Source organism: Melozone crissalis, unplaced genomic scaffold, assembly GCF_028551555.1.
Source record: "Melozone crissalis strain CALT ecotype California unplaced genomic scaffold, PUWL_Pcris_2 ptg000026l_1, whole genome shotgun sequence".
Taxonomy (NCBI): domain Eukaryota; kingdom Metazoa; phylum Chordata; class Aves; order Passeriformes; family Passerellidae; genus Melozone; species Melozone crissalis.
The window spans coordinates 4,397,377-4,415,484 of record NW_026535804.1 but is presented as its reverse complement, the minus strand read 5'-3'; the positions used below and the strand labels follow the sequence as shown (position 1 = coordinate 4,415,484).

Genomic DNA, 18,108 nt, shown 5'->3' with positions numbered 1-18,108 from the left:
CGCTCACGAGTTTCTGTTTTTTCTGTTTCCCGGCGCCTCGCCCGATCTCCGGCCGGGCAGGATGGCATCGGCCATGTCGCAGAAGCTGGAGGAGAAGCTGGTGTGCTCCATCTGCCTGGAGCTGTTCAAGGTGCCCGTGACTTTGCCCTGCGGCCACAACTTCTGCAGGGACTGCATCAGCGACCACTGGGCCAAGAAAAGGCAGGAGCCCGAGCCGAGCATCACCTGCCCCGAGTGCCGCAGGCCCTTCGAGCCGTGCCCGAAGCTGGAGAAGAACGTCACCCTGCACGGCGTGGTGGAGCTGGCCCGGGACGGCGAGCAGCGGGGCTGTGCCGGGAACCGGAGCCAGGCGGCCCCGGCCGAGCTGTGCCCGCGGCACGGGCGGCCCCTGGAGCTCTTCTGCCTGGACGAGCGGCGCTGCATCTGCTGCATCTGCACCGAGCGCGACTGCCGCCCGCACCGCAGGGTGCTCTTCGAGGAGGAGAGAGCCAGAAAGCAGGTGGGGGGGTTGTTGAGGGAGATGAAACAGGAAAGCCTTATAAATATGATTGTCTGGCAAAAGATTTTGGGAATATGGAAACTATAAGTGAGATTGAAATGAAAGCAAGCTTTGAGATCGCTTAGTTACTGAATGACTGGAAAACAGTGTGTGGCTGGCTGAAGGTAATCCCCTTTTGATGGAACAACACCCTCTGCTTGCAGACAGGCCCAAGGGTCAGAGCAAACCCTGCCAGCTTGGCAGAAGGGGCCCAAAGAGGAGTTTTTAGGGTTTAAAATGTAACACAGTATGGTAATGTAGTGATTCTTATAGGCTGTATGTAAATACTGTAGGATTTGTATGTTGTACTAGATTGGTTAGTGAAAATCAGAATATTCAACAGAGAGGAAGATTTATTGTATTGTAACGGGAACTTTGCTCTCTTACCCCTTCTACTCTCTCACCCTCTCATCCTCTCTCCCCCTCTCTTCTCTGGGGCCTGCTCTGAGCTGTGGCTGGCAGCTCCCAGCAGGGCCCTGCACCCAGGCCCTTTGCAATAAACCCCAAATTCCACAACCAGAAGAAGATTTATTGTATTGTAACAGGAACCTTGCCCTCTGATCCTCTCTTTTACTCTCTCATTCTCTCTTTACCATGCTCTTGCCTTCTCTCTCTTCCTCTTTGGGCCTGCTCTGAGCTGTGGCTGGCAGCTCCCAGCAGGGCCCTGCACCCAGGCCCTTTGCAATGAACCCCAAGTTCCAGACCTGGCTGCAGAGATCTCTCGTCTCCATCCATCCCCACCATCCTACCCCCTGACCCTCCCACAGTGGGTGACACAGCTGGGGCCATGGGGGAGCAGGGGGGTGTTGTGACAGCTCGGGCACACACGACATCCTGCAGGGACATGGTGCCCGACTGTGCCAGACTGCCCAGCTCAGCTGGACAGGGGCTGGCCAGGGAGGTGCCACCAGTGCCTGGCTGCTCCTTGAGGAACCAGGTGTTGTCAGGAGCAGCAGTGAGCTGGGTAAATCCAGCAGCATGAGATGAACGGGGCCCTGTGTGTTTGTGGTGAAAAATGCATATTATATGGCTCTACACAGATATTTCCTGTATGCATTGTGCTGTATTAACATTTTAATAATAGATGTAGTCTTGTAATTAAAAGGTAACTTTTGTAGTTAAAATAAGAACTATGTTAGTGGGATTTTTTAAGAAAGGAATGAGGCACTCGCACCAGATAGCAGCCACAGGACACCTAAATCTTTCAGAGAAAAATAATTTATTTTTTGCCCTCTTATCAGTAGAAACTAACTTCTTCCTGCCTCGAAGGCGCTGTTAGGATTAGAAGGAAGAAGTTGACAATGACCGGACAGAATCCTGTGTTTGAATGGAATTTATGCATCATGTATGAGGTGTATGAATATGCAACAGGTTATTGTTTTTAAAGGTTAATCCTTTGTTAACGTGGGTCCTTTTTCAGGCTCGTGCTGCCCAGAAAAAGGTACCCAGACGTCCCTAACTCTTTGTCTTTATTGTCTCATATTGCCCTAATTCAATTTGTCCAAATTATTATTACTCTAATTGTATTACTATTTTTATAACCATTTTATTACTATTAATCTTTTAAAATTTTACAAACAAGTGGTTGGCGTTTTTCACATTTGTTACCCTCTGATCTAGAGGAAACAGCTAAAAACAGGGTGAAGGTCAGCACAAAAAATCACTTCTTTGTTATCCTGACACAGAGTCCCCTTCCCAAGCTGCCTCCTTCCCTGTTAGGCTTGTCCTGCAGCCCTGAGAGGGTCCTGGGGGCCAGGTGGGCAGCATTGGGCTTTTCCACAGCATGTACAACTGGACATGACTTGGAGAAATGACTGCTGTGAAACTCAGTGCTCTGGGCTAGTTGAGACTGTTCAGTCATAGGCTGAACTCGATGATCTTGGAGGACTTTTCCAACTGTTCTATGTTATTCTGTGCCTCCTTTCACAGACCTTTTTGAAAGAATCCCTGGAAAAAGCCCAGGAGGAAGCAGAGAGGATTGAGCAGACAATGAAGGAGCTGGAGGTGCAGACAGAGAGCATCAAGGTAACACTGCAGCCTCCCTGTGCTGGCCTGTGGAGGGGAGCATCCTGGTTCTCATGGCTCTTCTTGCCCAGGACTGCTCCGAGCTCAAAGATGGGATCCAGAGCAAATTCACCCACCTGAGGAAAGCTCTGGAGGATTTGCAGCGTCAGACAGTGGCCAGGATTGAGCAGGAGCAGAGTGCAGCACTGGAGCGTGTGGGCAAGAACTGGGACCTGTGCAGGGAGCGCCTGGATGTCCTTGGGCAGCACAGGGAGAGGGCTGAGAGCCTGCTGGCCTGCCCTGAGCACAGGACCTTCCTGCAGGTACCACCCTGGCACTGTGTCCTCCCCTTCTGATGGCAGCAGGATCGTGTCCAACCCATTCCCACTGGGGACACGTCCTCACTTTGGCTCAGGGATGTGATGGGGCTGCGGGGATGAGCTGTTTATGGGGATCCCTGAAAAGTTGTGTGGGCAATGCTGGCATGCCCCTGTTGCCCCCTGGGAGACATAGTGAATGCAAATGGGTTTGCAGAGTCCTCCCCAGACTGGTGCATGGTGTCTGTGTGTCTGTCTGCAGGAGTTCCCCCTGCTCCCACCTCTGGAGAGCCCAGAGGTGCTGGTGCCCGTGGAGTTTGATGTGGCTGCTGTGATCAAGCCCATCTCTGAGATCCTGACCAGCATCTCCAGGCTCCTGCTGGAGGACCTGCCTGGCTGTGTGACCCCCAGAGCCCCCAGCCCTGCTGGCCCAGGTAACCCTCCTGCTCTCAGGGGCACTTTGAAGGGCTCTGAGTTGTGCTGGAGATGAGCCTGGCCTGTGTCACTGCTGGGGACACAGCTGCTGGGCACAGGGGTTTGGGATGGGACACACATTTACTGGTCAGCAGATGGAGTGGCATGAATGGGTGGCCTCCCTGTGGCCCCTCCTTGCTGGGAATGCTGAACCATGGTGGCACATGGCTGCTCCCAGGTTTGGATACAATGGACTTCCTCCTTCTCCTCCTCCTCCTCCTTTTCTTCCCATGAAGCCAGGAAGAAAGAATTTTTGGGTGGCATTGCTCCAAAAGCCTGTTTCCATCCTCCACAGAGCCAGAGCATGCCCAGGAGCTGGCAGTGAAGGCTGTGGCCCCTCTCCCCAAGTGCCAGCTCCGAGCTGAGCTTCTGAAGGGTAAGGAGCACAGGGGGCTGCAGGGACAGCACCTCCCTGGGGTCCCCAGCAGGAAGAGATGTCACCAAGCCAGGCTCCTTCCCGGGAGGAGGGTGGCTGTGGCTGCAGGGACAGGGGCTCCTGTCCTGGTTCTTCCAATGTGTCTCCCTCAATGAGAGAAGGGTGGTGTAGGGGCAGGGTGGATGGGCTGGGATGGGAAAGGACCCACATGGGGGATTAGCAGCACCAGGAAGTGCTTTCCCATGGAACTGGGGCTGTCTGGTGTTGGATCAGTCACTGCCCTGCATGGCAGAGCCCCAGAGCCCTGCCTGCAGTCACTGCTCTCTGTCCAGGGATATGGCCTCAGCATTCCTAGCTGCAGTCCTTCATGTCCCCTTTGCTCCCCAGGCCAGCCCTCTCCTGCTTTTAGGAAATTCCTCTGTGCTCCTCTTCCCATCTCCTCCCTGTTGGGAAGAGGTTTGAGTTATGCCATGTTGGTCACGTCACTATTGCTGATTATGGGACCTGTAGGAATTCCTTCCTTCAGGTCCCACAGAGCCTTCTTAGGGTTATTAACAGGAACCCCCTGTTATTTATGGGCAGGAGCCCAGCCAGCTGCCAGGCCCAGGTGTTGGGGGAGGAAGGTGAGGTGCTGGTGGCCAGGGAATGCCCATGGCAGGAGCTATCACAGCCCATGCAGAGGAGAGTAACTCCCTGCAATACCATATTTGCTCACTAAACACCTGGTTTTCTCCCCCTCTCCCAACCCGCACTGGTACTTTTTGCTCTTAAAACCAAGCACAACCCTGCCAAAATGGCCACAGAGCCACTGTGGTCACAATGGCCACTCAGTTGTGAGCTGGGTTGTGCAAGGACTGTGCAAGGCATCGTGTCTCATTGCCTCAACAGCTATTTCTGGGCTTTTCCATTCCCTCTACGACAGGTTTTGCATCCTCCCCACTACCCTTGCCCTCCAAACAACCTGTTCCCTTCCATTTTGGGAGCCAGCCCTACAGAATTTAAACCCCATCACTGCTGGGGGGGGGCACAAAGGTCTGATGAACCATTTCAGCTCCATCCGTGCCCTTGTTCCCCCAGACCACCGCAACCTGACCTTCGACTCTGAGACAGCCAACAGGTACCTGGAGGTGTCCAAAGGTGCCCACAGAGCCAAGCACCGTGCTGGCAGGGTCCCTGGGCAGGGGCAGGGCCCCCGTTTCCAGCCCTGGCAGGTGCTGTGCACGCAGAGCTGCGGCCCCGGGCGCCACTACTGGGAGGTGAAGATCTCCAGCCACTCCGTCATCCTGGGGGTCACCTACCGGGGGCTGCCCCACGAGCAGCAGCAGGGCCACAGGTTCAACATCGGCCTGGATGGGGGCTCCTGGGGGCTGCAGGTGAGGGAGGATTGTTACCTGGCCTGGCACGAGGGCCGCGCCCAGAAAATCCAGGAGCAGCTCTATAAGAACCTGGGGGTCAGCCTGGATTATGGCAAGGGGCTTCTCTCCTTCTACGGCCTCGGGGAGAGGACAAAACTCATCCACTCCTTCCACAGCGTGTTCACGGAGCCCCTGTACCCCGTGTTCTGGCTGTGTGAGGGGCGAGTGGTGACGCTGTGCCAGCGGGACTGAGCCAGAGCCGCCGCGCCGAGCCATGGCCAGGCTGGTGCCAGGCTGTGCCAAAGGGGAGCTGCAGCTGAGGCTGTCGTGGTGCAGTGGGGCCTCAGTGCTGGGGCAGGTGTGGAGTGCAGTGTTTTAACAAGAGCTGATGGGGACAGGTTAGCGTAAATTAACCTGTTTGATTTGCAAATGCAAATATCACACTAGTGACACATGGCAGGGCTGGAGTTGTCCCTGCCGACAGAGCAAGGGAAATAAGGAGGATGATAAAATGAGATTTTCCTCTTTCTTCTATCCCTGCCAAACTTCCCAGACTTGGGGAAGGTTTGGGATGAGGGGGACCCCAGAGGGAGGTGCTGCTGCCACGGGGTGCTCTGAAACAATTCAGAGGCACCTCTGTGCTCACACAGCCTCACATGCAGGCAGCTCCTGCTCCCCCCAGCCCCTTCTTGGGTTCCTCTTGCTGTTCTCAAGCAGGCAGAGCAACTTCTCAGGGTTGGGTTCTGTGCTGCAGCTCTTTGTACGATGCTGCTTTTCCCAATAAATCTTTATTTTCTTACTGCTGCTTTCTTTCTTGCTGCTGTTGGGAGATGTGGGACCCCGCAGCACTGGGGGTGGGGGCAGCTGGGTACCCCTTCTCTGACAGCCATCCCTGCAGGGCCCCATCCTGCCCCTCCATGTCCCCATGGGGCCCATGGCCAACCCTTGGGGCGACCAGCAGAGCCTGAAGGTGCTTTATTTACTGTGCTAAGGAAACCTGGTTTCCTACTGCTCTGCTCCAAGGTTGGTCTGGCACATGTCACTCTTGTGCTGAGAATGACACAGGAACAGGAGGGAGGCAGGACTGCAGAAAGAGCAAAGAAGGCTTTGTTCAAGAGAACCACGGGGTTTATATGGAGTGATACCATACATTCTGTTTGATTGGCTACTTAACAAAAACACCTTTCTCGTACACCATCCTTGAGAAGAACAGAAAGATGAAGTAGAAAAGCACAACCTGCAGATTGTTTATACTAAGAAGTTATCACATCCTTACAACTCCCTGGAAGTTCTCACAAGCTGCTGTGAGGAGCACTTGCCATTTCTCTCTCTCTGTCCTATGGCATCCATAGGTTCCCCTTTTTTGTTTAAAGATAGAGGCAGTGTTTGCAGTCTCCTCCTTGCAGGAAGGAGAACAAACACAGCTCCAGAGGTCCCTCCATCAGATCAGATTGTAATGGCCAGAGAGATTGGGTCTTGTGATCGTCTCACAAAATACACTATCGATTCGAAGTCATATACTTATTCTAATTCATAACAGTCTTTTTCAGAAAACAGGATGAAATTCAGTCCCCACTCATGGAAGGGCCATCTGATTGATGGTTGTCATCTTGGTCATTATCTTGGTCATCATTCAAAGGTTGCCTGTTGGCCACATTCCTCTTTCCCCGAGGCAGACCGTGACATTCCCGCTCCCCCCAACAGACCCTCATCCTCCGAGCCCCGTGTCTTAACCGCGTCCCAAAAGCTGCGGGGGTTGTCAGTCACCCTGCAGGGAGGCAGTGTCCAGCGGTGACGAGCAGAGGCCGATTCCTCCCGCCGCTGCCGGCCCTTTCCCGCCGCAGCATGCCCCCAACGGGGGACCGGCCGCCGGTCATCAGCGCTGCCCGAGTGCCCAGCCAGGAACGGGGAGGGCCCAGCGGGTCACAGGAGGTGGCACCTTAATAGAGGGGTCCGGATCCGAACGGCTGCGAACCCGAAGGGACAGTCACAGGCCGGGACACCGGCGGACCGGCCACCTGAGACGGGGCAGCGGCGGCACAGCCGGAGCCGACGGCATCCCCGGCACCGCAGGCTGCCCGGCCGAGGTGTAAAACACACCGAGCCACCCGAAGCGGCCGCCCCGCCGGAATGAGGAACAGGCACTGTGCCCGCTGCGTGAATTACCGCCCGGACAGACGGTGCCGGAGCCGCACTCACAGCCACGGCTGTCAGTGCAGGAGCCACGGGGAAGGAGGAGAAAACCGGGCGGGAACGCGACACCGGCTGGGGCTGGCGCCACGATGGGCCCGGCCGGTGCAGCTGTGCGGGCTCCGCCGCTGCCCACGGGGAAGCTGCCGCAGCGATCCGCGGGGTCCTGGCAGCCGTCGGGGCGGGAACCGAGCCCGACCGAGCCCGGTCCGGCTGCTCGGGAGGGGCCCGCGGCACCGGGAACTGCGGCCCCCGTGGTTCGGGAGAATGCTGACCCAAACGGCAGGGGGGGAGAAAGGCGGGGCTGCTGTGGGCCCGGCGGATCCCGCGGCTTCGGGAGCAGGGGCGAGGAAAGGCACCGCACCGGGAGAACGCCGGTTCTTCGGCACCAGGGGCGAGGAAAGGCGTAACTTCTGCCGCAGCGAACCCCCCAAAGAGGGGGGGCCGAACACCGCACAGACGGCGAGCCGCGACCCCACGATCGTCTGTCTGTCCGAAGCGCCGGCCGCTCCCCCGCCCCTCGAACCGCCCCTGTCCGAACCTCCGGCCCGGCCCCGGAGCGCCGCGCATAGCGTGTCGCACACAGCCAGGAGAGGGGGCACAGCATCATCCCCTCTGTAAAACTCCTCCGCAAGCAGAGCACAGAGCTCCTGACACCGGCCCAGGTCAAACGCCACGGCCATGCCCATCGGGAGCGCAGGAGTCCTGGCCCACACAAACAGGTCGATCAACGAGGCGTCAGGCACCGAGGACCCCCCATAGAAAAGGAGGTGCCTCCACACAGAAAAATCCTTGTTGTCGTCATCATGCCAATCCCCCATGACGGAAACAGCGGCACCCAGCCCCAGCAATTCAGGCGCCGTCCACGCTCTGGGGAGTCCCGCAGGTCCCGTTATCAGGGCAGCCCCACGGAGCAAGCCCGGGGGAAGGGTGCGGGGAAAGGCCGGTGCCTTTGGGGGAAACAAAGGGGGTCCGGACCCAGGGAGCCCGGGGGGTCCGGCGGGGGGCCCGGGGGTCTGCCGCACTCTGCGAAGGCACCGGAGCAGCACACACGGCGGGTCACCAGGTGTCACCCTTGCGCCGGGAGTGACACAGGAACAGGTGAGAGGCAGGATTGTAGAAAGAACAAAGAAAGCTTTATTCAAGAGAACCGCGCGGTTTATATGGGGTGATACCATACATTCTGTTTGATTGGCTACTTAACAAAAACACCTTCCTCACACACCGACTTTGAGAAGAACACAAAGACGAAGTAGAAGAACACAACCTGCAGATTGTTTATACTAACAAGTTATAAACAACTTCCTTACAACTCCCTGGAAGTTCTCACAAGCCACGGTGAGAAATGCCTGCCATTTCTCTCTCTCTGTGCCATGGCATCCACAGGCACAGAAGAAAATCTAAAGTTTTCATTGATGTTTTTCCAAGGACGAGACTGCAGGTCCGATGTCTCCTCCGGCTCCTGTGGGAATGCTGGTGAGGATTAACAGGGTAAAACTGGGCACTGGGTTCAGAAGTGCTGGGGATGTGAATGCCTGGGGAATGAATCACATCATTTTTTCCTTTGGGGACAAAACGCTTAAAAGGTTCAGTCCTCTTCTTCAAGGACAGATATGATCTATTTTGTGCTTCCTGCTTCACTCAACACCTCCCTGCTCCTCGCAGCCCTGTCCTTGGGTGAGGCCTTGCATGCACCTGGGAACTTATCCAAGTCCAAAAATTGTCCGTGTATCCTGCATAAAAAGGATCCAGAGATCTTGTGAGGCAGATCTTCGCTCTAAAAGCACTTTGGGGCTTCCCAGCCCTCTGGTGCCTGCCAGTTCCTGCCAGACCCCAGAGGAAAAGGGGACAGTGAGCCAGACCTGGGCACTGCAGACCCTTTTGGCCATGGGGAGGGCTGGTGTAGTCCTTGGACACGAGGGCTGCCAGAAAAGCACCTGCACCTCTGCACTGGGGGGGCTCAGGAACTTCCCCATGGTGGGGAGCACCTGGGGAGCAGTGGAGTAGCAGCAGGTCCTAGAGGGGGAAGGAATGCTCCAGGGGAGCAGCAGGTCCTTGGGAGGGGGGCTGGAATGGGCTGGCAACAGCTTCCCTGAATGGGAGATTGAGGGAAAGTCAGCAGCTTCCCTTGGGAGCAATGGAACGCTGGGGAGGGCCCAGATCCCCGTGGGGCAGATCCTTTCGAAGGCGGCAGACCCTGGGTGGGGGACAGCACATCCTCAGCAGGGTGACATCCCCTCGGGGCTGATCTCCCCGAAGGCGGCCCATGCCAGGGAGAAGGAGCAGACGGGAGCAGATCCCACACGCCTGGGGCCGGGTGCCGGGGCGATGCTGTGGGTCAGAGCCCCGAGGGCACGGCGGGGAGCGGAGCCCCAGCCGCGGCGGCGGGAGGCGGAGCGGGCGGGCGGGGCGCGGCTGCCGCCCGCCTCCGCCGGGGCTGGGAGCGGGGCCGGGCCGCTCGGGGCGCTCAGGGATGGATGCTGCGCCCGGGAGCGCCCCGTCGTCCTCCGCCGCGGCGTTGCGGCTGGCGCTGGCGGCTCCGGGGCTGCCCGAGGGTCCCCTGTGCTGCCCCATCTGCCTGGACGTGCTGCGGGACCCGGTGACGGTGCCGTGCGGACACAACTTCTGCCAGGGCTGCTTGCAGGCGCTCCGCCAGCGGCCAGGCCCCCCCGACGGCGGCGGGGCGGGCGGGGCCGCCCGCTGCCCGCTGTGCCAGGAGCCCGTCCCCGCGGCCCTGCGCCTCTGCAAGAACCGCGCCCTGTGCGAGCTCCTGCCGCTGCTGGCGGCCGCCACCGGCGCCTCGTCCCCGTCGTCCTCGGCCGCCGCCACCCCGACGTCCCCGGCCGGCGCGTCCCCGATGGCGCCGGGAGCCGAGGAGGAGGATGCTGCGGGGGAGGAAGGCGCGGCGGTGCTGTGCGATGTGTGCCCGCCGGGGTCCCGCGTGGCGGCCGAGCGGTCGTGCCTGGTGTGCCTGGCGTCCTTCTGCGGGGCGCACCTGGAGCCGCACCGGCGCGCCCCCGCCTTCCGCGCACACCGCCTGGTGGCCCCGCTGCGGCGGCTGGAGGAGGGGCTGTGCCCCCGCCACCTGCAGCCCCTGGACGGCTTCTGCCGCACCGAGCAGAGCTGCGTCTGCTCCCGCTGCCGCGCCCACGAGCACCGCGCCCACGACGTGGTGCCCCTCGAGCAGGAGCGAGAGCACAAGCAGGTGCGGGGTGGGGAGGGCGCGGAGGTCCCCGCGCGGGTGGGACCCTGGTGTGGGGGTGTCGGGCGTGCTGTGAGGCGCGGCATCCCTCGGAGGGGTTCATCCTGCACCCACGGGGAGCCCCCAGGTGCGGTGTGTGCAGGTGCAGCTCCGGTGGGATGCCGTGTGGCGGGGGGGTGCTGTACTCTCACCCTAGGAGAATTGCACCCCAACATACGGACAGGGTGCTGCGCCATCGGGGAGCCCTGGGCCTGGGGCGGGATGGGCAGGTGGGGACGGGGATCGGGGCAGAGCCGCTGCCGGGCATCCCGGGGGAGTTTCCCGGTGCGGAGCCGAGCTGGCAGTGCCGTGGGTGCAGGGCTGGGGCGAGGCTGCCCGGGACACCCCAGAGCGGCCGCCCCCGCGCTCCCGTCCCGTTCCCACAGCCCCGGCAAGGCGCTGCTCGCCCGCGCTGGCAGCCGGCCCGGCCGCCGCTCCCGCTGCCCCAGCCTTTTGTGTCCTGCCGTTTTGGCAGCGCGGGTTTTTCCATCACTCCCGTTCCCAGATGTGACTGAGTCACCTCCTAAACTCACACCCACAGCCTTCCCAGGAGCCGGGGCTCCAGTCCCAACGTGGTGCTGCCTTCGTGGGCACTGCTGCCTTGCAAGTGTGGGGCTGCAGGCAGGTGGGAACCTGTGAGGCTCGCGGTGTGCTGGCATCTCGCATGGCCATGAGGCATTTGGAGACCTTGGGAGAGTTTGCCTTTTCCAAGGAGTAGCCCAGCCCCAACCAGCTCCCCCTCCTGATGGGCTGCTAGGATTGCAGGAAAACCCTTTTATCGGCGTTATTAGTCATGGGGCACCTTAAAATAGAAAGTGTGTGTAATCCCCGCCCTGAGGAGCTGTCAGACCTCAGCAGGCGCTGCTTAATGTCGCCTGCAGGACCTCTGTGCCTGCCCTCGGCCACCGCCCTGGGCTGCGGGCTGGGATGGATGCACGGGGAAAGCCCCTGGAGCTGCTCCCCGGGAACGGGCACTGAGCATCAGCTGGGAGCTCTGGCTGGGGAGCGCCCTCCCGGCTCCCGAGGGACCCGTCCTCGTCATGGGCGATGGATGAGCCAACAATAGCGTGTCAGGAAACGCCGTGCTCGGAAGGTGCTTCCTTTGCAGCCCGTGCTCCGGAGCTGGTTTGCTTTGCTCCTAAACAGAAACCTCCAGGGGACTCTGTGCTGAGTTTCTGAGCGCTCCAGGCCTGCCTTTCAGCTTCTGCACCAAACCCAGGTGGATTTTTCCCAGCCCTGGGTTCTCACTAAGAGCAGTTTTAGCTGCAATCACTGCCTGATGGGTTTGCTTTCAAATTCCTGTTTTGTTTGGTTTCCGCTGGGACCAGGGTGGAGAAATGGAACTGGACATGACCCTTTCGTTTTCCAGCTGAGTGAGAAGGGATGTTTGCAGGTTGAATGTTGCAGGGAAGGAAAACAGGAAAACAACTCGTGGCTCCCCTTGCATTCTTCACCCCAAGCCTGGTAGCGAGGTCACGGTCAGAGAGGCTCTGTGGATCGAGCTGAGGGAGAGGCTGAATGCCCTGGGCCCCCACTGGCACTGGGGGTAAAGCTCAGTGTTTGTCCTTCATGTCTGCAGGCCCAGCAAGCCAAATTCCTGAGTGATGCAGAGAATGAGCTGGAGGAGCTGGCAGTCACCATCACCCAGGCCAAGAAGATGGTGGAGCTCATCAAGGTGACTCTGCAATGCCTTTGCTCTGCTGCTGCAGCTCTGCTGGGCTGGGGGCGGAGGAGAAGGGGCTGTGAGATTTTGGGGTGCATGGGCTGTAAAGATGATGCTCACAGGAGCACCGTGAATCTATGGTGATCCTGGCAAAGACCCCTGAGGATTCTTTCTCCTCATCTCTGCTAATGCTCCTGGCATCTCTGGTTGCTTTAGTTTTTAAATGGAAGAAGGAACAGGGCAAGGTCCATGCAAGGGCATCCTCTCTCCCCAGGCTCATGGGGTGGTTGTCCCTTTGGCCCTTGTGCAAACACTTTCCTCCTTGGGGACACCAAATGTGGTGCAGCAGTGAGTGGCACTGCCCAGCCAGGTCTCTTGAGAGCTGCACTGTGAAGTGATCTGAGTTCCTGGGTGAAAGGGGTGATGGAGTGTCAGGGGATTCCAGCGAGCTGGGCAGGGCACAAGTGTGGCTCTCCTGCACCCTGACCTGACACCTCTCTCCCTGCACTCAGGGTGCAGCCACAAAGGAGAGGGAAAGGGTTGAGAAGCTCTTTGCAGAGGCCTCAGGGGTGCTGGCAGCCTTCCAGAAGGAGGTGCTGGGATTCATCGAGGACGGGGAGCGCTCCATGCTGGGGGAGGCCGAGGCCGATCTGCGCTGGAAGGAACAGAGACGAGCCAAGCTGGCACAGTGCAAGCAGAGCCTGGAGAACGTGCCCAGCACCGACACCATCTACTTCCTCCAGGTGGGATGGGGCAAGAAGGAGCTGGCAATGTTGTGTTTTGGGCTTTTGTCCCATTTCCCATGGAGCTGGGCGCCAGGAACCCTGGGATGTGCAGGCTGCTGGGTCTCACTGGCACAGTCCTCTCCCCTGCCCTCTCCCAGGGGGACCAGCCATCCAAGATTTTCCCCTCCATCACCACCACTTCTGTCCTGTCTGACCCAGGACAGGCTGATGTGCTGCCCAAGGGGGTACCTGGGTGTGGGGGAGAGCAAGAGTTTGGGGTGCTACTGTTTCCTCCCTGGGAGCCCAGCAAGAGGAGACATTTTAGGGAGGAGATGCTGCTGCCTGCGAGGTGGGCATGGTCTGAGTCTGGGTTTGAAAGGGAGTGAGGAGAAGGTGCCAGGAACACGTGGCTGGGAAAGAGCTCTCCTCCCTTATGCTGTCCTTGGGCCAAGTCCTGAAAGCTGCCAGATCCCAAATCCTCCAGGGCCGGGTGGGGTCCTGGAACAAGAGACAACTTTGGCTTGTCTGAAACCTCCTGAAACTCTGTCTTTTTTTGGCTCAGGAATTTCAGGCCTTGAAAGCAGCCATGGAGGAAAACCTCTCTCCACCTCTGAGCTTCCAGAAAGAGCTGAACTTCACCAAGTGCACCCAAGCCGTGGGTGCCATGAAGGATGTGCTGTCCACCGCCTGCAAAAACCAGTGGAACCACTTGCAGGGGAAAGGAGTTGATGGATTGAGTTGCCAGGAGATGGAGGAAGGTTTGTGTTCCCCCATCCCCTCTGCCTGGAGGGTTCCCTGTCCCTTTCCCTCTTCCCTGTGTGGGTGGGAGGTGGCTGCATGGCCCTGTGAGTGCTGGCCCCTGTCCTTCCAGCCCTGGAAGCTGCTCAGCACGGGTTCCCTGCACGTTGCACAATCCCTGTCTGGGCTTACGCCTCTTTGAGGTTTTGTGAATTTTTCCATGGAGACTGGAGAAGCAACAAACAGCCTGGGAGTTAGGCAGGGCCTGTGGGAGGGGGCAGGTGGCCAAAGTGGCCTCCTGTGAAAGGGGACTCTTCTTCCCAGCACAGACAGACCTCCTCACAGGGCAGGCTGTGGGCTCCCAAACATGCCAGGGTTAGAGAGCTGATGTGGCAGCTCTCTCCCTTGCTGTCTCATTGAACCTGAGCTCTCTCCTTTCTCATTTTCTGGGATGCCCATGGGAATTGCAGCTGGTTCCTTGCCCCGCTGCCCACCTCCCTGGGGTGACAACAGTGGTGTCTGTCCTTTCCTGTGTGGGAGCCACAGGGGATGTGCAGGGGGAGTGGGGATGCTGGCAGGGGCTGTGACAGCTGGGTGCCATCAGGGGCAGGGGACAATGCTCCAGGTGCCCCCTTGGTGGTGGTTTGGTTCCTTTGCTGATGCAAACCCTTCTGTCCCTGTCTCTGCAGCGTTGGCTGAATCCCGATTTCCAGACAAGTCAAACAATGCTGCCTGCCTGGAGAGCCGTGATTATTTCCTGAAATGTAAGTGGGGTGTGGGAACCCTGGGTACGGAGAGTTTTGGGCTTTCTGTGCTGAAAGGCACAGACCCCCAAGAGAACTCTACATTTAACCTGAGGCTGTGGAGAAAGGCTTCCAAATTTAAATAACAGAACTAGGATTAGGGGTGTGTAGTTTCAATGAAGTGTGTAACATCACATAATAGAAAAATTAGAGTTTAAGGTTTTAGAATATAGTAATATATATAAAGCTAAGATAGAGGTTTTAAGGCAGTGACTAGTCCTTCTCCTTCACCTTTTTCTTCGTGGGTTTGGTGGTATTTTATTTATTTTGATGGGGACTTCTGCTTTGGGTTGTTGCTAAGGCCCATCTTCCCTTTCCTCTCTCCTTCCCGCCTGCCCGGCGCTGATCCAGCTGCTGTGGGAGCTCTGCCACCAGCAGAGGAAATTCTGCTTGCCTAACAGGGAGGCCTCCTGGCTTTCCTGACAACAGCCAGAGCCTGGTTAGCTGATGGATTTTTTCCCTTGTCTGTGGTTCTGCTGGCCCAGCTGCCCCAGGGGCGCTGCAAGCATGCTGTGTAACTCCTGCTGCTTCCCAGCCCTTGGAGATTTGGATCCTCTTTAAATTAGACCAGAGTTTGTGTGTTGTGTTTGTCTGCCTTGTTTGCTGCAGGACCCTGGGCTGGTGAGGGTTGTCTGCAGCAGCAGAATGGCAGGGATCACACAGTGGTGGAGCAGAGTGGGGCTGGAGGGTGCAGGGCTGGGCTTGAGCTCCCACACCCCACCTGTGTGTCCCCAGCCTTACAGGGGATATGGGATCACCTACTGATGTGTCCTTAGGGGACAAGGTCTGCCTCAGTGGCACAGAGCAGAAGAATTGGGCTCAAGGAGGGTGTGCTCTTCTGCTGTCAGACTGGGCCATGCCATGGTTCAGACTGCAATGCAGTTGATGTGATCCATGCCCAGGGTTGTTCCCTGGAAGAACTTCCTTGGGCATCCCCTCTGTTTGGGATCCATCAGTGGCTCTCACATTACCCAAGGCCACACTGGCTGGGGGCTGCCTGTTTGAAGCTGTGGCATACCTGGCTGTTCTCTCTTCTTGGGGTCTCTCTCAACTGCATTTATCTATGGTTACCTGAAATATGCTTTTATGTGCCATTTCCTTACCACCAGTCTGTCAGGTGGATTCTCCAATGTCTGGTATCACAGTTGAGCTCATCAAGCAGCCCCTCTGCCCTGTTACCTGTATTCATCCTGCTCATGGGGGATGAATTGAAAATTCAGCCTTGAAAATTCAGCCTGAAATTTGTCATGGGATTTAAAGCAAGGGGACAGAGGGATGGGAAAGGATCATGCTCATCATTAAAGGCTGGGACAGGGAGGACTTCCTTGCACTTCCCTCCACATGCTCACTTCTCCCTCTTACCCCTCACAGTTGCCTTCATCATCGACCTGGACAGCGACACGGCTGACAAGTTCATCCAGCTGTTCGGCACCAAGGGGGCCAAGCGGGTGCTGTGCCCCATCCCCTACCCGGAGAGCCCCACCCGCTTCATCAACTGCGAGCAGGTGCTGGGCTTGAACCTCATGAACAGGGGTAACTACTACTGGGAGGTGGAGCTGATCGACGGCTGGGTCAGCATCGGGGTCATCGCCGAGGATTTCGACCCACGGGAGGCGTACAGCCACGGGCGCCTGGGCAGGAACGACAGCTCCTGCTGCCTGCAGTGGAACGGCCAGAACTACGTGGCCTGGTTTGGTGGCTTCGAGTGCCCCATCCAGCAGCCCTTCTTCCACACCATCGGCGTCTTCCTGGAGTATTCCGAGAAGGCTTTGACCTTCTACGGAGTCAAGGACTCCAAAATGACCTGCCTGCAGCAGCTCAAGGTCTCCCCTTCTGCCAAGGGGAAGCTTGACCCGTTCCAGAACAAGATCAACCGGCAGTTTGCCTCTCTGTTCTCGTGCAAGCTGAAGCCAGCCTTCTTCCTGGAGAGCGTGGACGCCCACCTGCAGATCGGGCCGCTGAAGAAGGATTGCGTGTCGGTGCTGAAGCGCCGGTGACTGCCCGGGCACAGGGGCACGGACAGACCCACAGAAGCCTCTCCTGCAGGTTATTGCCAGCTCTCCTTGGTAGCCCTGTCTGTCTCTGTGGCAGCCCTCCCTCCTCTCTGCACTGCTGGGGACCCAGGGCTGGATGGGGGCTCCTGATGGGCAGGGCTGGGGGCCAGGACGGGGCTGGATCCGAGTGCCAGCTCTGCCCCTGAGCGAGCTTGGGCCAGTCCCTGTGCTGCTCCCTGCTGCCCCTCAGCTTCCCTTTCTGGACATCGGGGACTGCCACAGCCTTTCTTGGTAAAGTGTGCTGCTCGCAAGTGCCACATGGATTTGGAGCTGTGCCCTGGCCACCTGCCCAGTCCCTCTGCTTCACCTCTGCTCGCTCTGCCCCGGCGACTTGTGCAGATGCTTTGTGCCTTATCTCAGGCTCTGTTCCTGATGCTTTTTTTAGTGCTGCCTCACTGTCACCTTCTGCATGCTCCTCACGAAGTGCCTTTGATGGAGCAAGCCCTGTGTGGACCAGGTGAACCCCCCAAGGAGACATGGTCCCTTCCCATCACCTCTGTGCCCTGGCATGGGCGAGATGGTGCTCCAGGGAGAGGGATGTGGAGGAGCCTGGTGCTGGGGTGGTGCTGGGGCGGTGCTGGGGCGATGCAGCACCTCTCCTTGCAGGGCTGCTCACCCGTCAGTGCTGCAAATGTGAAACAAGGATCTCTGTCCGGCTGGGAAAGGGAGAAACCTCCGGCAGCAGCACTGTTCCCACCTGGAGGTGAGGGAGGGAACAGCACAAACCAAGTTTTGAGGACGTGCTCTAAGCAAACACATTCTTTGGAATTGTTAGCAATTCTTAGCAAAGCTTTACAGCCAAATTCTCCCCCATGTTTTTGATGACATTACTGTCTGGGGGATTTTAGTACTGTTAAACACCAACCCTGGGCACACTTGAGCTGAAAATCTGCCCCTTAGCTTAGAGATTTTTAAGTGACGGCGGTGCTGTGAATATGTCCCAGAGATAAATGGTCTGGTTTAGTATTCTAGGACAGCTGTGAGTGCCTCCATAAAGGTGCAGCATCATTCAGCTACCAAATGACCCTTTGGACTCTGGGAATAAGTAACAATTAACAAAAACTACTCTCAGGCGAGAGGGAACACTGTTCCCTTCAGGAAAGGTGGAAACTCGAGGCTGAGAGACAAAACTGCCAGTTCACATGTCCTAAGGGAGCTTTTTCAGAAAGAAAACACAGAAATAACTGCCTGTGAGGGCAGCACAGAGCAGCCCCTGTCTCAGCACAGCGTGCCTTTCCAAAGTTTATTTTTTCTAGGGTTATTTTGCTACCTACCTCCCAAAGCTTGCTTTACAGAACCGTGGTGCTGTGTAATGTACACCTGGAGAGAAAATACAGAGAGTCAGGTTCTTCAGTGGCATGAGTGAGTCAGGGATGATGCAACAACCAGCAGGAATAATAAACAGCCCATTCAGCTAAATATATGAGATTATATATATTTTTTCCCCAAAGGATAAGCTGGAAATCTAGCGCTATATTCAAGTGGAGCCAAGGGAAAAATGTGAATGTGAATGAAAGGCAGGCACAAAGCTGGGAGGTTTGAAGTTAAAGCCACGTTTACATGCTGAGGCTCAAAGAGCTCCTTAACTGTGACTCCTTTGCCAGAGCTGCCAGTTTCTGCTGCTGCAGGA

At 57.7% G+C, this 18,108-nt stretch overlaps 2 protein-coding genes across 2 annotated transcripts; both read left to right on the top strand.

Moving 5' to 3' along the window:
* Positions 1 to 25: 25 nt before the first annotated feature.
* TRIM65 (tripartite motif containing 65) lies at positions 26 to 5,785 on the top strand. The gene is made up of 6 exons (XM_054278907.1): positions 26 to 499; positions 2,468 to 2,563; positions 2,635 to 2,865; positions 3,122 to 3,293; positions 3,629 to 3,709; positions 4,787 to 5,785. Exons 1-6 carry the CDS (start codon positions 62 to 64, stop codon positions 5,314 to 5,316), a joined length of 1,548 nt encoding a protein of 515 aa, XP_054134882.1. The 5' UTR covers positions 26 to 61; the 3' UTR covers positions 5,317 to 5,785.
* A 3,942-nt stretch (positions 5,786 to 9,727) lies between these two features.
* TRIM47 (tripartite motif containing 47) lies at positions 9,728 to 17,152 on the top strand. The gene is made up of 6 exons (XM_054278906.1): positions 9,728 to 10,459; positions 12,075 to 12,170; positions 12,671 to 12,901; positions 13,446 to 13,641; positions 14,311 to 14,385; positions 15,796 to 17,152. The coding sequence occupies exons 1-6, from the start codon at positions 9,728 to 9,730 to the stop codon at positions 16,419 to 16,421; spliced, it is 1,956 nt and encodes a 651-aa protein (XP_054134881.1). The 3' UTR covers positions 16,422 to 17,152.
* Positions 17,153 to 18,108: the final 956 nt, after the last annotated feature.